The following is a 23343-nucleotide window of genomic DNA, read 5'->3' on the forward strand; positions in this document are numbered from 1 at the left end:
TTACAAGAAGATCCACCACTCAGGGAAGACAAATCGTTCAGGAAGACAAACTTCAGAGAAGATAGACCATTTAGAGAAGATAAATTGTTCAGGAAAACAGACTTTAGGGAAGACAGATCATTTAGGCCGAAGACTAATTCCCCTTCCGTAATAGATGACATGATAACTGGTTCGAATTTGCCAAGGTGGGCTGGTACAACAAACTTTAGAAGGTCAACACAAAACATGCTATTCATCTGAAGTCAATAGCCTGACAAAATCACTTCTGAAACTGCGTGCAGTAAGCTTATCTTTATGGTTTTATTAGATGAAAGATAGGGCAAGAAAAGTAAATAATGTTCTTGTTTATTTTTTTATAATGACGGACCATACAGATTTTTACACGCAAATTTGTGTTAAGAAAAAAGACCCCGGCTAACTATGCGGATTGATTTTTCTCATTTCAGCTTAATTATTGGTTGAAGTAAGCAGTTTTTGAAATATTAGACTAAAAATTTGGCTTGCCTTTGTTTAGCTTTAACCTGCAGTATGTCTGAAAGAAATGCATTGTGTTGTATGCCACACTCATCATGCTGTAGAAGAAGACAATCTGACAGCTTAATTCAGCCACTAACTCACTTTCGGCGTCATGCACCATGTGGTAAGGATTATGAGGTAGGTAAATTTTGCAGTTTGTAACAGTTGAGTAACAGAACAAATGTAAAATTTTAGCGTAAAATAGTATTTCTTAACCCTTGTCAGTCGCAACCTAGCCACCTAAAATTAAAAAAAAACATTGACGACCTCACCATACTGATTGTTAAACAATTGCATTTGTAACATTTCAGAAGTATATATGTTACCATACCATACCAACTTTTTATCTTTATCAAATAACTATACAATGTTTACGCCTGAAATGAGACTAGCAAACCTTAGCCCTCCTGACCCTGCATAGCAGTTAGTCTTGTGAATCTTGGGTGAATATGGACTTGAGAAGCACTAGTGTAAAAATGCATTACCATTTGCTACTAAATCACATTCTAAATTCATTTTCGTAAGCACTCTTGATAACGCTAACTCCAAAATAGCTAAAAATAAACTAAAATAGCAGTCATACAATTTTGTTACAACTTTGGTTTGTAACTTTGTCTAACTAACTTTGTTTCTCCAAACTGGGGAATGTTTTTGTTTCAATAGAGTTTGGATTATGACCAGTGCTACAACAAACCTTATCGAAAAATGACTGAAGATTTGATTCAGGTAAAGCTCTATGTTCTTATTACTTTACACGCAGTAAAAGATGCTGAATGTGACTACATTGGGATTGGGCCATTTTTATCAAAATACTTGATTGGTCACTAAAACCCAAGTCGCTACAATCAGATCTGGGTCGACACAGTTAGCAAAAAAGGACCAGAAAACCACGTTTATTGTTCATCTGCAGCTTAGCTTCATATTTTATGCCAGGAATTTAAATTCAAACTTAAAAGTAGCTTCACAAGAAAAAACAGTTGACTTTGTTAAATATCACCATCAACTGTCGCTCTCAGAGAAACTTGCTTATAAATGCAGCATGCAGGTATAGCAGTCAAGTCGCAGGAAATGCACCTGGCTGACAGGTATAGACATCAAGCATGTAGAAAAGGCGAAGTAAGGATTGGAGAGGAATGAACCTGAAAATTACCACTAAAGTGGATAACACCCAAACATAACAAGACAGTGCATGTCGATAAGGAATTAGCTTGAGCGAAAAGTGAAGAAACAGTCACAATTTTCAAAATTTGACCATAATTAATGGATTTCTATATGGAAGAAATTGAAATTTTACGAAAATGGTTAAAAAGTGGCTGGTCATATAATTTGATGGTATTTGGAAAATTATATTACCATATAATTTGAGTTATATTAAACTGCTTTTACCAAACTTGGTTTGGAAATCCACATAACAAGCGATAAAAACTGCAATAGAATAATATTTTCTTTTTTGTCCACCTGTAATATTACACATATTTATTCAACTTTGTTGCTTTAATGGTAAGCTATTTCTATTTAAAAAAGATCAGCACAAGTGGAATTATTACTTTATGTGTAACAGTGATTTTAAAATGTTTATTGCGCTGAGTTTTAGTTAGATTTATTTTTATATAATTCATTTTTGTAATGATAGTTTATATCTTGTATGCTCATTAGCAAGGGTCCAAGTGGTACAGCATGAAAAAAGAAGCTTTGTCTTGGCTTTCCATATTTTTCGTCGGATTCTTTACTGCTCTTGTAAGTGTCTGTCAGCATTAAAATGTAAGAAACTTTATACATTAATGCAGATTTATTCTGGATGAGCCAATTAAAGCCTTGTTAAAATATTTTACAATTTTTTTTGCTGTTTCACAACTTTGTATCGCACTGAACCTTTGTGATATCTTTTGAAATTGGACAGTCGCCTTTGGACTTTAAGCACACTTATAGTTTGATACATGGTCCCGAGGTTTTATTTGAAAAAGTTTTATCAAGTCATTCTCCTCGCAAATTTGTCAAATATAAACCATTCGAGAGGTAACAGCAATAGCCTTTGGATCTCTGCACATAGCAAAATGCAGATAGCAAAAAATGATTTAAGGTAAAAAGTACAATACATATTACGTAGGCACAACTAGCAGGACCAATAGGCACAATGACTTGTATTATAGCTAACTTTGTGGATTTAGTTTTGTCGTTACGAATGTGAGATGCTGGGGTCATTGAATTCCTAAATCACTCCACAACTGTATGCATCATGGCTTGGCATATGTAAATATGGTACGATTTTACGGCACATCGACACGATTTTACCACGATCTTTACACATTATTCATATTTCAATAATTTGTATAGGAAATAATATACATGATAAGTCGATAAGCACTATAGCGGGACAAATTTCAAAAACCAGATCAAGCTACTCATAAAATGTTATTTATGCAGCAGCAAGCTTTAAGCAGAAATTTGAGTTTGCTTTTTGCCTTTTCTGTCGCGAATCAAATTAAAAATTACTACGTAACATTGTCTATTTGATTCCAAAATATTATGAATATTTTAATCATTAATTTAAGAAAAGACACTAAAATTGGTATAGTAGCTGCTATACAACACATCTTTCATCTAAACATGGTGTGACAATTTGAGTGTTAAATTTCAGTTATTTTAAACAATTATTCAATACTGAATTTTTCAAATCTAGTGCTGTATATCAGAACCACATTTTCAGGAAAAATCATGACCAATAGTATTTATTTCCAGCTGGCACATCTGTGAGATTGGCGTGTTTGTACAAATTATGCTGTATTATTATATATCACTGGCAGGCTACGTATATGTATAGAAATTATCTTATTTATGTAAATGTGTTTATCAATTTTGTAAAATAATTTAGTTGATGTATGTGTGAAACCTGTGTGAAACCATGTTGAGCCAGTCTATTTTTGTGTGAAATCTTGTAGTGTTTTAATTTTAAAGACTATGTAATTATTTCACCAGAAGAATTTGTTTGTTCGAAACTGTTTTTGTCATTTATATGTTAATCTCACGTGAAAGTTATCAAACATGGTACTAATCTAAGGTTTATCAATCCATCTTTTGTACTAAATTTATTTACAGTTCCATTTTAAAGAGAATAACTTAAACAACTTAAAGATTCTCCCAAGTAACCCAGATGTATTTGATAATTAATTATTAATTAAATGGGTTCCAGGATTTATAATAAAATGGTTTCTTTATAAGTTGCCACTATTTCAACGGAAAAATTCATGCCTTCAAAGCTATTTTCACTTTTTCTTGTCAACTTAAATTAAATGTTATAAAATGGTTACCTAAACCTGATCTAAATATACCTTTCAATCTAAATTTAACTATAATAAAACCTTAAATAGCTAAAATTAATTTCTTGCGTATCAATTCTCCTAACCTATCTTTAACAACAGGCTGCGTGACCTAAATACGGTGAAATAGTCACTTCGATTTTTAATTAATTTCCTAATCCAAGCATTCAGTGTCCTGCTCAAGAATTGCAATAAACAACAGTATAATTAAAATTTTATTATTTACAAGGAATCTAATTTGAGGTTTCAATCAAACTAAGAGTGGAGTAGGTTAAGCATAAAATGATTCTTTCAAACATCAATCTTGCATATTTAAACCCAATCATGTGTGTAATTAATTAATTTCATTAAATAGTATTTTTCTGGACAATATTTTGTATTATAATCAAAACTGTCTGCATATCTGCAACTGTCAAAAATTGTGCTGCTTTTCTAGAACGAATGAACTTTTCCTGCAAACCTTATTTATCCCCTCGTACAACCATTATCAAGTTGAATTAAAAAAGAAAAAAGATAACAATTACGAAAAATCAGAGCCTTAACTTTGCTGAGTATTTTGCAATTGACACAGATCATCTTATTTTACGCCTTGAGATGACGCAGAATGTCATTTGGTTTATCAGTTTATTCTTGTTATTTTTATCAGTGATAGCTTGTGAAAAATAATTTTCTAGGACAGCATCACTTCAATTTTATTTCCATTATGATATTACTTGCAACTAAATACAGTACAATTTACGTAATTTTACCACTGATAATATGAATAGCTGATTTTTGTGACTATTTTATTGATCACCAATTTTTTCGATACAAAAATCATCGTTAATCCATACAACCTTGTATGTATTTTTTTCTAAATTAAAATAAACTGGTTGAAGATTTATTGGCAGGTTATTTTTAGGTTTTATGGCAGGTTTTTTCTAACTGAATGTTTTTTGAGGTTGTATTAAAATGCAATCTATTTAGAATTTGTGTTTGTATTAATACATTATCACAGCAGAGAACGTTTTATCTTTATAGATTTTAAGAACAAAAACAGACTTGATTTATTTATTTTCAGGTTGCTTTCTTCATAGATGCGATCACACGCTTATTGACTGAATGGAAATTGTCTACTGTTACAAACAGTGAGTTATCCATTTTGCATAAATACATGTTAACATTGAGAAAGAAGTAGTTTTTAATGGCCCATTTTTTCAGCGTTTGTGACCGTTATGTTCAATTACCAATTGTTTTATGTAATGTACTTTGTAGAAATGTTTCGAAACAATTATTCTCAGTTCCTAACCGAGAATATAACAATATTAAAGAAAATAACGTTAATAAACAAAGTAAATATTCTGCAGACGTTGTGTTAAGCAGTTATTGCCGTAAATCTGTCTATTACTATTTTTGTACTATCTGCTGAACCACTACATATTATTAAAAATCCTTTCACCGGGATGTGGCAACTACTCTATGATTTAAAGCAGACTTGTATTCGAACTTGATTCACTTTAAATCTATTTTCTTTCACTTGATAAAGATGAATGCAAAAGTAACTAAACTGCTTTATGGTTGACTTGATTTGATGGGGTCATTAAGTCAACCAAGTGCTATATGCAGCATTTTGAGAGCGCATACGATACACACACATTTGTATTTTAAGTTCAAAAGAGAAAAAGTTGAAAAGAAGTTCAAAAGAGAAGTTCATTCTTTGCTTTGTCTTTTAAAAATAACTACTAATGCCATTATTTAAAAGGAGTTAATGGCAGTTAAATTAACTTGTGCACATTGCGAAGAAAGTGCACAGAGCAATGGATCTTATCAAATATAAGGGATGGGCCGATACGAACCCAAACCCGAATAGATTCGCCGAATGTCGTTTTCATGGAAGATTCGGGCGAACACGAATATCAGCAATGGTGAACCCGAATACAATATTACTTATGAATTTACTGACTTTTGTTAAAAATTATGATCTAGTTTCCCGACAATGCTAAACTAGAGTCAGCAGTACTTACAATGAAGGTTGTTTTCCTAACGATTTTGCTTTTTCAATCGTTTTTTAAACACTATTTTTCGAAAGAAAGCGATTTGCCTATCGATTACGTCATTTTAAAAGCAAGACTTGACAACTTTTGGAGGAAATTTTATTGTTTGGTTCTAATACGACTAGATTCGGCGTTTGTTCGTGTCGACCTTCATGATAATTTTCCTCGCGGCACATCCCTAGTAAATATATGACTTATGAAGATACAGACACTAACTCAAATGCTATGCTTTGTTCTATTATTTGCCTTCAGCTTATATATAAGTTGCCCTGTACCCCCAAGTTGTCTTTGCTTTTTCTTAGTTATAGAATTGTGACTTGAAACTTAATTGTATGTGATACTAAATGGACAAACTTTATTCAATATTAAAATTATACCAAATCTGTAGGAATCACACCAGATTCGTTAAAATCTAAACAAAATCAATATAGAGTTATATTTACAGTGCCTTTGAAACCTTTGGCAGATGACACCTTTGCTATAAGGCAATAATATACTAATATTTTTTCTGGTTTTAACCCAATTGCTTATTTTGATCTAAATCCTGTGAATGTTTTAATCCTGCTGTAGCTATTTTTTTTTGTTTTTTTTTTGAAGGCATTTGCATGAAACAATGAACTGGTATCTTTTTTTCATAATAATAATTAATCAATGTTGCATAACGCTTTCATTTTTCTTGTACAATACAATCAAGTCTGAAACATTTAGTTAAGGAAAAGTAGTCAGAAGGATATAAATGTTACTTGTGTATACCTGCTTGTGTTCTATTGTTAAATGTAATACAATTGCTTATGTTTTAGCTATGGAAACTTGCAGTCACTGGGGATGCTTGTCAAATTCGTTAGGAATTCTCATCCTTTTCAATGCTTCATTTGTTTTGGTTGCTGCTGCCTTGGTAGTTTTTGGCGAGGTAAATCACATAATTTACTAGTGCATTGTTACGAAGTTTGACAAAATGTCTGGCAAGTGATATATACTTAAAATGGCATTACAGACATTCCCAGCCCAATTATTTTTGTGAGTTTTTTCTGTGAGTTATCTTGTCTGTGGTTATTCATATCTCGAAATTGTTTTAATGTCCTTATAATTTATTTTTAGAGTGCAGTATGGCACATTTGCACTATTATTTTGCGTGTATATATAACACATAGCTGTCAGACATTCTTACTTATATTGAGAAGTATCTTTACTTTATATCACATAATGGATATATCAGTTTTTGCAATATGCTTAAAAGTAATGCGCATAAAAAGTATAAAATACGTATAACTCCTTCCTGTGTAACATTGGCATTGTATTGTACATTGTATTTTCTAAAACAATTTTTGATGTTTGCAAAATAAAAAAATAAAAATTGGACAAATCTGCTCTGAAATAGTTTGCCAATTAAATAAAAATTGATATTTTCTGAAAAAGTATTATCTTTTATGTGAGAAGTTGATTATTCGTTTAAAGTTTATTTCTTGTTGTGGCATGTATGGCAAACTTAAGCATACTGTATAGGCAACGTGTTAGAAGTTATGTCAACATGTCACTTTTAGCCACTTGCTGCTGGGTCAGGAATTCCAGAAATCAAATGCTATTTGAATGGCGTAAAAGTTCAACATGTCATAAGGCTTTGGACACTCTTTTGTAAAGCTGTTGGTGTCCTGTTCAGTGTTTCCGGAGGTAAGTCATGAGCTAGCTATATTCACATATATCTGGAATATGCATGTTTTTGTATGGATATTTAAACAAGTATATTTATATGTTCACCATACTGTTTTCTTTAGTCTTTTCTGTACTTTTACGTCTCAAGTAAATAGCTTAGGGTCACATAATTTCCATTAATTATTGTTTTTGTTGCATATATCTCGATTTTTTTAATTTTAAAGTTTGATGAAACTAATTTATCAATTGATGAAATTTTTGTTGTTCTACGTAACTGTAATATAATGTCTGTTGTATGGAACTGTACCAAATAGCCAGAGGTGTGCTGATACAAAAAATGAAAAAGATCAGACTTCCACGAACAGATATCCAAGTACCAGCTCATTGTCTTTATGAAAATGGATCTTGAGTGAATCTATTTGTATCTCTGCATAATGATCAGATCTTTTCATAAGATAACTCTATTTGTGCTTTTACATGTTGTAGTTGCTTAATTATTTTTTTTAACAAATCATTCCATTCCCCAATGAGTACTCTTGTCACTTGTAATCACTGTTTTAATTGCTTTGTTTTCCTTTATCTTTTACAACACGTTTTTTGTACCCACTTAATTTACTACTCTTGTTCCAGCTGGACACAGCTGTTTAGTTAACTAATGGAGAATAGTGCAGTTTATTTATAGCTTTGGCTTTACCTATTTATTGATTCTAGTTTTTATAATTTTTAGTTATGGACGTGTTTTATGTTATTTTATTTATTTTAACAGATTGATGATGCTTATAGCCATTTCTTTCAGTTTTCACATTTTTTTCTCAAAAATATGTTTAAAAAGCAAAATCAAAGCTACTGTATAAGTAAATTTGTCATAATATAAAGTATGTTATACATACTGTAATTATACATGTATTTCACCCCTGTCAAGCTTTGTATTTAAATTAACATCCCTCATATAACTGAAGAATATATTTTCCTTGTTAACTCACAACATGCACAGTTAAAAAAGTATTTTAAACATGGAATTTTTCACTCTCCAACTACTTTGTATGATAAATAATTTTAACATCAAGCCATTCAAGATACTTTCTCATGCAAATAATACAATGACTTCTACCCTTTTTGCTATAAAGGCCATTTGTAACGGTACTATGACACTTTATCGAAAGACACTTTATCGAAGGACACTTTATCGAACGACAGCTGATCGAAACGACAGATGATCGAACGACTCTTTATCGAACGACAGTTAATCGAACCGACAGTTGATCGAACGACACTTTATCGAACCGACAGCTGATCGAACGACACTTTATCGAACCGACAGTTGATCGAACGACACTTTATCGAACCGACAGTTCAAGCAAGATTTTTGCGTGTTTCTCAAACATTGAGACAATAAGCCATTGTGATGTGCGGTCTTTGTAATGGTGTACATTAATGAATTGTGATGTATATACCGCTGGTGCTCTCCCTAAAGCAACATCATTAAAGCGGATGATACAGCGAAAGCACGTATGTCCAGAAGGAAACGGCTTGATGGATGAAATCCGCGTGACACCGATGGGAGAAGCCTTCGTTGTCGAGGAAGACGATGAGAACGAATTCTATATGTTTGCGTCTCAAAAGAATCTGGATATACTGAGCAACTGCGCTAATTGGTTTTGTGACGGTACATTTGATGTTGCCCCACTTGGATACCAGCTGTACACGATACACGCGCTGGTCGATGAAAATCGCACGGTGCCACTCGTATACACCGTTACCGAGAACTTCGCATAAAATGCTTCCAGGCACTGGCATTCGTTCCGCCTGAAGACGTTGTACAACGGTTCGAGGACTTCCTGGCCACGTTCAGTGACGACGATGAGCAGCACTTGTCTGAATACATTGACTATTTCGAAACTACTTGGATTGGACGATTGTGTCGCAGGAATCGTCGTCAACCTCTATTTCCTATCCGGTGTTGGAATGTCTTCCACCGGGTTCAAGATGACCTTCCACGAACGAATAATAGTATTGAAGGATGGCACAATGCGTTCAGCAAGCGTGTCTCATTATCCCATCCGACGCTTCGCAGACTCGTCAAAAAAATTAAGCGGGAACAAGGTTCCAACGAAATGTTAATTGAGCAATTTAGTGTTGGAATTGATGGCCCACCTCGGAAGAAGCACTACGACGCTGTCAACCAACGGCTGAAGAGCATAGTCGAAAATTATGACTCAACAAATATTGACATAAAAAGTTATCTTCGAGCAATTGCACACAACTTGTAATTAAATGAATGCGATTGAAATGTGCACTTCGTCAGTTGTTGTGCTTTTAACAGTGCATATCGTCAGTTGTTTCGATAAATTGTGGATCTTTTAACCCTATCCTAACCAGGCTCGCGAGTTTACTAAAAAAACTAGGTGTGGCCAACCCCGCACACACATTTGCAATCGTTATCGTCATACTAGAAAACTATGCGTCGTAGACTGATGAGATTTTTACAGGTTAGTAGAAACATCATCTGGCTTCCTGTATACATCATAATTGTAAAACTAAAGAAAGTGAATTTAGTGTAAATTAGGTATTTCTAAAAGTGACACATTTCTAGAAATTCTTCTTGTTACGCCGCGCCCCCGCTGTGAGAAGAGAACGAAAGAGAATAGTTAGTCAAGTTATTGGTGCGTAAATGAGTAAACGAAAACGTTACGCTTCAATGCGGAGAGAGCAAAATTATATAAATATCACAATATCTCAAAAATTACAAAATCCAACTTTATCAAACAAACATGGACAGATAGCTGAACATTTTTTATGAAAAGTCACCAAATTTTAATTTTCTACAGCAAACAATGCAACTGTACGCCACGTTTTGCTATGACTGTGTGCGGGAGAAGCAACAGTCGATTCGATCAACTGTCGCTTTGATCAGCTGTCGGTTCGATAAAGTGTCGTTTGATCAACTGTCGGTTCGATAAAGTGTCGTTCGATCAACTGTCGTTTCGATCAGCTGTCGTTCGATTAAGTGTCGTTCGATAAACTGTCGTTCGATTAAGTGTCGTTCGATAAAGTGTCTTTCGATCAGGTGTCGCGTCACGATTTGTAACATGTAATAACAATAAAGGTCTATGGTAAAGGGTACTTGCTAGTAAATCACAGATAGTTTAAAAAACAAGCGGAATTTCACTTATGTGTTGCCACTGGCGATGGAATAATTTAACAGCTACCTTGATGTAGAGCCCAAAGTATGCTTCTTGCCAGGACTTGCTATAGTTATATTGTCGGATAGTACTGTAATAGCTGAAGGGCTTTGAAATCATCATATTCATAGTTATTGCACTGGTGTAATTATAAACTCTTGATTACAGGGCTATTAGTTGGCAAAGAAGGTCCTATGATCCATAGTGGTGGAGTGATTGGTGCTGGTGTGCCACAATTTGAAAGTCTTTCCTTCAGGAAATTTAAGTTAAAGATTCCATTTTTTCGATCTGATAGGTAGGTTGTGTTCCAACTTTACTAATTTCGCTTCATCTATATACTTCACAAGCAAGGAAGTCTTGTTAAAACCCGCCACCTTGTTGGCGAATAAGAGTATTCGACTTGTTTTTGGTTGATACGAAATTATTAAGAATACTTGCATCTATTCCACTGTCCTTGCTGTTTATCACAGGGGTGTGCTGAATGAAAAAAATATTTGGATTTGCGAAAATACAAATAATTGATTTTGATATTTTCGCAAATCTAGGTTGAATCCCAATCTGCCAGCTATTACATGGCTTCGTATTTTCTTTCGTTCTTTCTGAGTCTTGAGTGTCACATGTTCAAATACAATTTGTCCCGCATGTATAAGGTGGCTTTCATTTGTGACCCATGGTAAATTTAACTTCGACCATCCTGGATGTGGATAATATACCTTTAACAATAAAAAACTTCAACTGCCAATACACTAGTTCGAAATTTTTTTAGCAAGACAACTATTAATCTGATGCTCAAGACACAGTATAACAGCGATGTCAAACAAACACTTCAATTGTTTGTGCTGTTGCATTGTGTTCATTTTCAGCATTTGCTCCCAATTATGCAAATGGTCTCAGTCTAAATGAAATGCCTTGACGAAATGCATCTATGTCTCAAAAAAACTTTATGTCATAGAATAACTCTCCTGAAAATTTGTTGCCTTTATCACTAAGTACACAATCATTTTTCCTATCCGATCTACAAATGATGTATGCAGCATTTGACACTCATATATGTGATCGGATTTATCTTAAATGTCGTCTAAATTCATTTTCACGTGAGCGGGTCAATTTTCCAGGGTGGACTTTTGTTGTGTTACTGTTAGGGCTATACATTGCTAGGTGTCTTTAAAACCATGATTTAACATATGGTATGGTATGGTACGGTTTTGTATGATAATACTTTTTTTTCGGACTGAGGAAAATCTTTGCACGGCTAGCAGCCTTTGTGCAAGTTTCTATTTTCACAAATTTCTGTTTTCTGTTTTTTATGTAGTGTTTTCCTAAATTAGAACTGTCCACCAGGTTCAGGCAAGTGTCATTAATGCCTTGCCCAAGGTCATTACAACGGTATAGCACCACTTGGTATCAAATATGGAACACAACCCACATTTATTGTTAGGTCAGCGCACGAACCTCTCGGCTACGGACTCGACAATGTACAGTAAAATACCAATGGCATAATGGTTGTAAAAAGCAGATAGTTGAATATTCTAGTTGCTTTCTAAGTGATATCGTGGTTGGCTAATTTACAAAACCTAGCTTCGCCAATGACGGTGATTTGTTATTGTAAATGTTTTTTTTGTTTAAAAGTTCCTTGTCAAAGGTCATGTTTTAAGATTTTTTGCATGCTTTGTAATTTTGTTTCTGAAGAGAAAAGAGAGATTTTGTATCTGCCGGTGCTGCTGCGGGCGTGGCGGCTGCCTTTGGCGCACCTATTGGAGGAGTTCTTTTCAGTTTGGAAGAAGGTTCATCTTTCTGGAACCAATCATTAACTTGGAAAACTGTAAGTTTTTGTTGTAAATAACCAGGTTGGTTGGTTGGTTGGTTGGTTGGTTGTCTTACCTAGACATAGAAAAATTTTATATATTGCACTTTGATTTTTTTCCTCATCAATTTACCATCATGAAGACACAAGTTCCAAAACTTGATATTGAAGCACCAGATGAGTTTTAGATTTTCATTCCCATGACAGTCCTAATTTCAAAATAAGTTAAAACCCATTTATGTATTTCATTTTTTATTTTACTTTTCAATAATTTGGCCTTTCATTTTTGTGCAAATCTCAATCCTAAATTACTCAATTGATGTTATATGCTAATCTATATCCTCGGATAAAGAAAAGAATAAGACAAAATTTTATGGTACAGCCCTCCTTGATTATCCGGTCTATGTTTTTAGAAATCTGAGCAAATAAACAAAAATGCGGATAAATAATTGAATTTGTATATTTAAGAGAAGAAACCATTGTTGTTACTTTGCCTTTCGAATATAAGTCATCTCAAAAATTTAAGATACAGTATAAATTTTAGTTTTTAACAATGAACTGCAAGTACAGTGACATTAACGAGAATGGGCTATATCAGACACACTGTGTAGCAGGAAGCCACAGGAAGGCTTTACACTTTTTTGTTTTACTGTATTGTTACATCATAAACATAAACCAAATAATCAAATGCTGGTTAAATGAGATACGGATAATCGAAAAAGCTTTGTATGTCGCCACTGGGTATTGAACACAGAACAAGATTATATTATTACATTATTGCGAGAACAAGATTACATTATTGCGAGGCCAGGATAAACAAGCATGTCGTTACATTGGCATTTAATTTGGTCCTGAAATCCCAAGTTTACTGCCAATTCTTGGGAGAAAACTGGCTTCCACTGCCAACTATGTATCTTCTAGTTATGGTAGTCTTGTTAGCTAATCTGTACTGTTGCTACAAATTTACGGGCTGTTTTTTGTGTGAATTAGCTTAACCTCACCTCTGGGAGAGCATGTCGAATTCATATTGTCAACTGAAGTTACTACGTATTTTGTTTTTTAAATCAACTTTATTTAAGATTCACTAAGCACGTGTAACATTGTGCAATTGAAACTAGTTCCACTGAAAGCTTCAGCTTCGGTGTGAAGCTTTTTAAACCATGTAAGCATGCATTGGAATTGCTTTTCCACCCAATTGTACAAACATGTCATGTTTTAAAATACCTTCAAACTGTTTAAGTTTTCACAAAATGCCATCACCTAAAGTTGACATCTGAAGCTAAACTTCACAGAATACCTGTGGCAGTCAACGTGTTAATATATTTGGACTTGAGTCTTCACCTTAAAATTTACTGTCAACATGAAATAAGCCATCAAGTATATTGATACTTCTTCTGAAATATTTTTTCATTTACAGCTTTTCTGCACCATGACATCTACCTTCACCCTCAACTTTTTCCTTTCTGGAACTGAATATAGTTCATGGGGTTCCTTTTATCAAAATGGCCTTTTAACATTTGGTTTGTTTCAGGTAATGCTAAATAGTGTTTATATTAGGCAAGTGTATCCTTTTACGTGTGATTTTATTCGTCAGTTTGATGTGTCTGATATGACATAGAAAACAGGGCATTGTTAATGAAGATAATATTTGTGGAGGAAACTGAGTCATAAAATGAGTCGGTCAACTTAACTGTTATCTATGAATGTAATAAGCTATGAACATCCCAAAGTTGTTGTTGTTGATGCAGGATTTTCAAATTTTTTAGTGACAAGATAAAAGCTAGTTTTCCTCTGTAATGTAATAACAGCAGAGATACCGTTGGTTTACATATCTACCAACCAATTTATTTTGGATCTTAGATATGTCTCTGTTAATGGACCAAGAAGGACCACATTTTAGCAATACTAATTCACTAAGAAAAAATACGTTTAAATCCAACCAAATGTATTTGCTGTAGGTGATGGAAACGTTGATGACATGAAACCAGTCATTGTATAAAAAATAATTTAAAAGTTTATATTGATGTTTTACTTGTAACGTTTACAGTGCCCACCGGATAACAAGAAGTGTCATTTGTGGACAGCTGGTGATCTTCTTATTTTTATTCTCATTGGTTGTGGAGGAGGATTTTTCGGAATGGTCTTTAATTTCATCAACACCAAGTTAACCCTGTTTCGTTTGAAGTATATCGTGAAAATGCACAAATTTGTTAGGTTAGCAAGAGATATATTTCAGATATTGTTATATTTATCTTTATTTCAATGTTTACTACTTCGATTTTTGCTGCCAAAACAAATTTTTTTTCGTAATAACAGTTCAAAAGCTGTAAACAGGTCACACTTTTGAGGTTAACTGAGTTTGATTTATTTCGAATGTTATATTAATTATTTGTTTAAAATGAGTACCTGCAGTAGATGGAGTAAACGATACACTAGGATTGGTGTTTGAATTTCAATGGGTATTATGAGCGTCACTCGTTACTGAAATATATTAATACCATTTCATTGGAATAAATAAACAATTGCAGTACAAGCCCTATCCCAAAATAATCTCTAGAACACTTTTTGTCGTCAAAAATACAAGACTTTGTTTCATTTTAGGAAAAACATGGTAGCCTAGACATGTGATGTTATTGTATGTTGTTGTTACTCTAATTTTATGACCTGTGATAAGTAATTACAATTTTTTCACTTACAGACATTCTTTGATATAAGTCATTAAAAGTTTTCACTTGCAAACATTATTACTTGTTTTCTGATCCATAGCTGGTTTTTAATGTTGTGTTTGATTTTTCTCGGCAGAATATTTGAAGCTTTGCTGATTGGTGTGGTCACAACACTTGTGCTTTTTCTCACACCTGCTTTCATTGGAGAATGCAAGGACATTGTAAGAACGAGTTTAAGATTAACCAATATTTTCTTCCAATTTTTCATTTGTTAACCTGCCGTAACCCATCTGTGCGGAGGCTCTGGAAACACATTAATAGGTTAAACTTTGGAACCCTGGGTGACATGATTAGACCATCAGCTTAAGTTTTTATTTTAAGCAACTACCGTCCCATAATCAGTGGTGTATGACATATAGGAATCTTTTATTTCCTGAAAAGAAGCAAAAGCAGGGCTTCAAAAAGATCATTCTTCAAAATATTGTTTCATTTGTGAGACCATTTTTTAGTTCATAATTTGTGAGGAATTTCTGATATAAAATGCTGGTTTTACTTCAGCAACTGTTTAAAAAGGAAAACTGATAATATAACAAACTTTAAACCTTTAAACAACACAGTATCACAGATAAACACACTGTAGTTGCAATTCTCAAACAATTCTGAATTTTAAATACTCTTGAAATACTTAAAAATTCCAAGTTTTATATTAAATTGATTGTTCTTGACTCAGCAAAGAAATGTGCACATGTTGATTTGCGGCACGTTGGTATGGTATCTTTCGATTCACTGTCCAAGCGAACCTAGGCCAAACTTTACAAGCCGTGCTTGTGCTGACAGGCAAATAGCATCATGACTAACTGAAAAATGTCTAGCAAAATAGGTTTTTTTACAGGCTGTGTCAAGGTATCTGGCTATACTTCTGACAGCACAATAGATTGGAACTATTGTAAATCATTTTACCACAAGTTATCACGGTCCAAGTATAATTAATTAATGTGTTGCTAAAAGTACTGAGTTGTGTTGAATTTGGTTTTGAAGCGCGCAGGCACGTATTAATTCTTTCCCTTGCTCGTCATTTTCAATACCGTATCATATAGCATATGATAAGAATTTAACCGGTAGAACACAAGGAATAAAAGCAATTTTACCACACAAACAACCATCCTGACCACAAGCATGGTCAAACTTGAAAAAATACTGATAGAATTGACTGAATATTTATTAATTTCCGTTACACGCTGTATTTTAGTAAAATGCTAAATTGCATTAGATATTTTATACTGATATCGCAGATATTCTAATACAACTTTCAGATGTGTTTAAATGATTAATTACTAGAATTTAAGCATGTTGCAATGTATTGCACTTTACCGCCTCATTGCGCAGGTTCCGCCGCAAAACTCATCGTTCGGTGTGACAGGGAATAGTGACGTACAACGTTTTCTATGTCAGAATGGAACATACAACGACATGGCTTCTTTATTTTTTAATACACAGGAGGAGGCGATTAAACAACTCTTTCATAACTCAGGTATAATAGTATGTTTATTAAAATAAGGCTGTGCAACATATTTATAAGCATGCTGTCAAATATTATACGGTAGGCGTTATGTAGCTATTATATTAGTTTAGCAATTATATTATTTTAGTTATTGTAGTAAACAATTTGCCATGAACATCACGATAATATTTTTCGCTGACATTTGCAACTTATATCAATGCTAAAGGACTTAGGACAGTAATAGTAATAGCTAAAGGACAGTAATAGTAAATGCATACGTTCAACAGTTTTATGAAAGCACCGAGATCAAACGTGAAAGCGTCGACATCATACGTGAAAGCGAACGAAAAAACGAAAGCGAAAAACTGATGTTAACTTTAAGGGATCTATAGATGGCAGTAGCATGGAGGCCTTCATGAAAAGTTAGTGGCTGACAAAGACAGATGATTTTTTTCTCGGTTAGTAGCACCTGTCAATTTTTGAAGTTATATACCAGCACAAAAGTCTTCAGAAGTGTTAAGTTTTATGAGCATGCACTAAATCTAATTTTACACCTAGCGTAAATTCAACTCAGTGCAGTCGGACAAATTAATCTGTGATTAATTCGACATGGTGACGGCTTGGTTCATACCTGAAGAGTGGAGTTAATTTGGAGTTCCAAAATGGTATCTACTGACATGTCATTCGACAATGAATTCTGCTTGTAACAGTGTTTTTGCTGAAGCATATCTGGTTTAAAATAATGTTACGCGCAGGTCATTTAACAGGTTAACAATATCTCTGCACTAGATCATAATGGTTTTAATGTGAGGTGTCTGAATTGGGTTTCATATGCACCTTGTAAACATTTTTCGAAAAATAATTGCAGCATATGTAACATAGTTCAGTGTCTTTCAGTTTTTATTATGATGTCACATTACAGCATTTGACTAACCACAGAACCATTTTCACCACAATACAATGAATGTATGTGATGTCATAATAAACACCAGAGTTTATTATTGACGTTTGATTTTGGGCTCTCTGGTTGTGTTGCTTTACATGATGCCAGTGTCATAATTCGATTAAACATTGTGTCAATGTGTTAAAACTTAATTTAATGTAACATAAACATTAACTAAGTGTATAAACGTCGGCTGAATTGCTGCCATAACTTAAATGCTTTTGGTACCATAGTGTGTTGTAGTGTTCGTAGCTGCTATTATGGCATAACACAGAACTATGACTTTTATGATATGTTTTATTAGGGGAATACTCCCTTTTGACTCTCGGACTATTTTTTCTGCTATTTTACCTTCTTTGTTGTTGGACTTATGGATCAAGTGTTCCTAGCGGTCTATTTGTTCCTTGCATTTTATGTGGAGCCGCATATGGACGATTTGTAGCAACTGTTTTGCAGAAGTAAGACACAAATCGAATCAGGCTTTAATTAATTCTACTTACTTTTTTGTAAAACTTAGCTGTTACTAAGTGCTAACTGTGGTTTTGACATTGAGTTTGATGAATCAACTTTATTTTCATAAACAAAGTCATTTTTGAAATAATTAATGTTGGTCTTTATTTGTAAGCCAAGTACTTTTGCAAAAAATGTCTAGTTATCAACTTTATTACGTGTGAAATGGTGAGACAATTGTATCGCTTAATAATTCATATTATTGTACAGTAGCCATCCAGCATTTCTCCTCTTAAATATTCTCTAGCATTAACAAAAATGTACAAGTATAAATGAGTGTCACAACCTGTGATAAGGATAACATTGAAAATTCCATTTAGAAAAACTCCAGTTTGAAGTTTTTTGTCAGAATTTTTTGGTAACAGGAGTAATGGATGTTATGTGATGTTTAGTGTTATGGATATGAGTTATGGTTTATGGTTCCAGAAAGTATTATGTATCAATATTTTGAGATCAGCAAAGACTTGGCAACATTTTGCATTAAAAATATTTTCCATTTTTCTTTTATCAGGTTTGCGTGTTAGAACCACACCCACTTTTTTAACTTTCGTTTGTCAGTTTTGTATTATCTGTGGTATTGACTCTAAATATCCATGATTCACGCCAAGTATTTGGGACACCCACATTAGGGTTACCGAAGAGTATGGCAAGCTTGAATTAAGGATTACTGTATCCAATTTTATTGCCTGAAAAGGCATATTGTTAAAAAATCTTAGATATAGTTTACTTAATCATAATTAAATAGTTTTTTTGGTGTTTTCCAAATTTTAAGAAACCGTTATGATTGCAATTGCAAACTGTTGTTAAGTATGTAGTTAGACAAATTTGACACAGTGCATATATGACTTTTTGCCGAAGTTGATTTTGCGGTTTGACACTGACAAAAGGCGGAGAACTTATACATAGTTTAAACAGAATATATTACAGGTTTTTCGGAATGGAACATATATATCTTGGAACATTCTCTCTAATTGGAGCTGCTGCTTTCTTGGGTGGTGTGGTTCGAATGACAATTAGCTTAACAGTTATTCTGATAGAATGCACTAATGAAATAAGTTTGTCTCTTCCAATAATGGTTACCTTGATGGTGAGATTGAGATCTGCTTTGCTATTTTGCTTAGTTGTGCTTGTGCTGATATTATTAGACAAAATCAGATATTTCAAAGTATGTCCGTAAAATGTAATATGACCTCATATTCATTATTTTTTTATGGTGTGCAACATTTAATGTGATAACATAAAAATGAAAAATATTTCATAGCACTCTAGTTCTAATTTCATTCGTCAGGTGTACTTAAGAGATGACAAAATTTTTTTTCAAGTTATTTTCCAGTTTAATCTGATGTTAACGGATTGCTTCAGGTAGCAAAGTGGATTGGTGACTTAGGAAATGTTGGTCTTTACGATATTCATATAAATTTAAAACATGTGCCTTTGTTGGAATGGGAGGCGCCACATCTTGCGCTTAAGTAACTAAAATTCTACAATACCATGTTATAATAATGATTACCATTTTATGTGAACATAAATGTAACCCGTCTTTTCCTCCATTATGTCAAGTTTTATGTTTATTAGCAATGTTTTCAATAGAACTGTGTATAGGCCACGGATAGTATATTTGCTTTTTTGTTTCTAGTTACACAGCCGCAGATATCATGAACACACGACTGAGTTTTGTTTATCCTTACACTCGCGTGCGATCAATTTTTAATTTGCTAAGCACAACGGCTCATAATGCATTTCCTGTGGTTACCTTAAACTACGGCAAGTCATTGAAAAAGGTTACGAATGAACTGCAAAGTGACACAGTGACTTCCACCAATTTGAGATATCGGGTAAATAATCATTAGCAGACGAACGCATATTTTAAAAAAGTACAGATATTTTAATAATAATCGACTTAGATTTACTTCGTCATCTTCTGTCAACGTTTTCGGAAAACTGATGAACGGAAGTTTGTTTTAATATCTATTTACTTTTGCAGTCGAGCAGCCACGTGAGTCGGAAACAAATCGAGAGTGAAAGGGCTAAACTACACAACAGTGACTCTGAGTTGTTTTTGGTGGACAGACCAAATGAGAACATGATCAAGGAAGAGCCTCAAAATATAACGAGGTATGATAATGTTTATTCTCAAACTGAGGAAAGTCTTTGCGCAACTTAAACCCGGCAATAATTTCTCATCGCTCGGGTTCTGCACGTGTTCGGATTTGTGTTATGAGAGATCAGTCAGTTACTGGCATATGTATTTGTCCTGTGATAACATTTTCATGCTATTGTTACGATTGCATTTGTTTGATCAACAATTAAACGTAAGATCTATTAAAACCTTTCACTTTAATAGTGGGGTGTACGATGGATTTAACTCCCTTGAAGATAATCTGTGTCCTATGACCTTTCATGGAATGGTTTTACGATCCCACTTAATCGCGTTGCTTAAACAGAATGTGTCATATTCTGAAAACGATGAGGTAAGAATCAGAAAGTTAGTATATATGGACAGGCAGATCTTACTTCTTGATCTTTCTTCCTAGGCCTAAACTCTTAACCTCTTAAAACTCTCTCTCTCTCTCTCAAGTTCTCTCTGCTTTAAAGCTCTCTCTACCTAAGTTCTTCCTAAGCCCTATGAATCCATGGTATACTGAATCGAGATGTACTGAATCAATATTGTTCCAAACATACAGTAGTTGCAATATGATTACCTTTTATTGTTTGTACACTCCTTACTGAACTCTTGTGTGTGCTAATGTTTTCTAGCACTGCTTTGAAACAATTTATTGCACATATCGCAAGCATTATGGTGCTGTTCACTTTACTTTTCAGCCGACTGCTCAAAATAATATTTCATATGAATCACTTAACGCCGATTATCCTCGCTTTCCAAGTATACACGATTTAGACCTGGAGAATATAGACATGGATCAAATAATGGTATATTCTGCTGTACTTGCAAGTTTTGCTTGTTTAATATACATTTTAAAACGTTGTTTGTTAATGTAACATCTACAACACTGACGCTATCATAGCACTGTTTAACTTCATGAGATTTGGACGCATCGTTCACTTAAAAAAGATCTTTTCACAGGACGTTTCACCCTACATGCATCCTTGTCCTTATGTTGTCCACCCAGACTCGCCCGTTCCGCAAGTATTCAACTTGTTTAGGACCATGGGATTACGTCATTTACCTGTTATCAATAGTTCGGGGGAGGTTCGTTGAGCATAAATTAGGCTTTGTTTATTCTGGTGCTGTCTGGCGTACTTGCCTTTAAGTTGTGCCTGATAATAACTAGAAATCCTACGGCTATGTCTTAAGCATATTTTCTGGTTAAAAGCAGATAACTTAATTGCGTTATAGTCGTAACTCGAGCTCTGATTTTATGTGTGAGCTTTTCAACGTAACTGCCAAACTTTTCACGAGGTACTCTGTGTGAAACGTGTCGGTGAAATCATTTTTCGCTGTTTACGGATAAGCTACTATCACAGAAACTGATCAAGTGTTTACGCAGGTGATTGGTCTGATCACGCGCCACAATTTGACTCATGAATATTTGTCGAAGATTACGAAGCACGCAGCAGTCGGCAATGAATTCAGCCTCAATCTTACTTCCGTCGCACGAGACTAGCATGTAGCAAAAGTGATTAATAAACTTTGAGTGGATTATTTCGACACCACAAATTTGCGCAGCAACGTTGTTATGGTTGTTTTTTAATTTGCTCTTTAATCTCGTTTTAAGTCACGTGCATTATTTTTCTCTTTCGTGCAATGGGCCACGATACTGCTAGCACCAGCCCTAGTTAGGTAAAACCGTTTCTTAAAATCATGTATTTATGTATCGGCCTTAATATGTTTCATCAGCATAGGCTATGACTATACCCGACTTATCATTCTTGTGAAATTTCCAACATTTTTTTGATTGCTCTGCTGTGATTAAACCGTTTTTTGTTAACGTCGTGCTCTGGTAAAAATTAGTTCCAGGATATTCACTACGTAGACGTGATCTTTACCAATCATATTTGTTTTCGTAATTATGTTCGCTTTTTCTTGATTTCATATTTCAAATTCTTTTTTTTTCGCCAAGTAATTTTAGAAATGTGTTTCTACCATCACCATGTATTTCCATATTTCAAACGCATAAATACATTTCCATATGTCGTGCCACGTATAAGCCGGGAAGCCAGGAAAGGTCGTTGCCAGTGATACCGATAAACTGGTTCAGGAATGTTGGGCTACGCTGCCGTTTCTCAAGCAGGTCAATGTAAGTTCATGATTGGCTCCGTATCTTGTAACGTTTCACTCAACGCTTGGCAATTTCAAGTCTCAGAGGTAAGGAAGTGAATGTATAAAAAGGCTTAGTCTACATCAGTGTTTCTCAAACTTTTTGCGATCGCGTACCACTCATTCGTTTTTTTTGCTACACTGCGTACCACCTGGCTCCTGAATGACTTATTTTACTCAAATGTACCGGTATTTATTAGTTATTACCGTTATTACTATACCATAACACTAATGAATAGCAAGAAAACACAATTTAATTTGATAGATGCAACTGTTTCTTCTGCACAAGCTTGTCTATCCGGGGCAACACATTACTCACAGCACATCGAAAATCATGTTCAGCGGTACGCGGTACCACTTAAAAAGCTCTCGCGTACCACAGTTTGAGAACCACTGGTCTACATGAAAACGTCCTAAGAAGAATAACTTTTGTGCAACTTCTGATTGTCAGTTCACACATTTTAAACCTTAAAAGCTTCCATTCAAGCTTAAAATAATTCGCAGATAAAAAATGTCTGAGAAAACCGACAGAATTTTTTTTCTACGCCAAACTAATTACAGCAGCAAAATTACGTAGAGTTTAAATTTTGAGCTCCTATCCACTTCGATTAAGATGTTGTTTAAAGCACGTCCGGTAAAGAGTAGCAATGTCTTAGCGCAACGAAAGAGATAACGTCATATAACTTAGGCCTATAGATAATTAATTTAAAAAAATCAACTATTTCTTTTCGCTTATAGGCGTACAGTAAGTTATACCTATACGCATTTTCCATCGTGTAGTAGGCCTAACTGCGTGTTAAATTTCCAGTAGGCTAACCGCCACCCTTCGAATGAGGGTCGAGAGTTACCGCAGAGTGATCGGGTTTCACGCTAGAATAATATCTGCCTGGGTAACTGTTGTTAGTGGCGGACTTGATGTAAAAATTCAGGCAGGTGGCTGTG

General features: G+C 34.2%; 1 protein-coding gene across 1 annotated transcript; it reads left to right on the plus strand.

Moving 5' to 3' along the window:
- Positions 1-451: 451 nt before the first annotated feature.
- On the plus strand, positions 452-22274 carry LOC143465618 (H(+)/Cl(-) exchange transporter 6-like). Its single transcript, XM_076964006.1, has 21 exons — positions 452-654; positions 1180-1242; positions 2173-2253; positions 4894-4960; positions 6667-6776; positions 7408-7534; positions 10867-10993; positions 12388-12520; positions 13920-14033; positions 14550-14716; positions 15305-15389; positions 16555-16699; positions 17917-18070; positions 19050-19209; positions 19485-19591; positions 19759-19957; positions 20107-20237; positions 20467-20593; positions 20946-21053; positions 21208-21333; positions 21632-22274. The coding sequence occupies exons 1-21, from the start codon at positions 529-531 to the stop codon at positions 21746-21748; spliced, it is 2574 nt and encodes an 857-aa protein (XP_076820121.1). The 5' UTR covers positions 452-528; the 3' UTR covers positions 21749-22274.
- Positions 22275-23343: the final 1069 nt, after the last annotated feature.

The sequence above is a fragment of the Clavelina lepadiformis genome, chromosome 7 (assembly GCF_947623445.1).
Source record: "Clavelina lepadiformis chromosome 7, kaClaLepa1.1, whole genome shotgun sequence".
NCBI lineage: Eukaryota > Metazoa > Chordata > Ascidiacea > Aplousobranchia > Clavelinidae > Clavelina > Clavelina lepadiformis.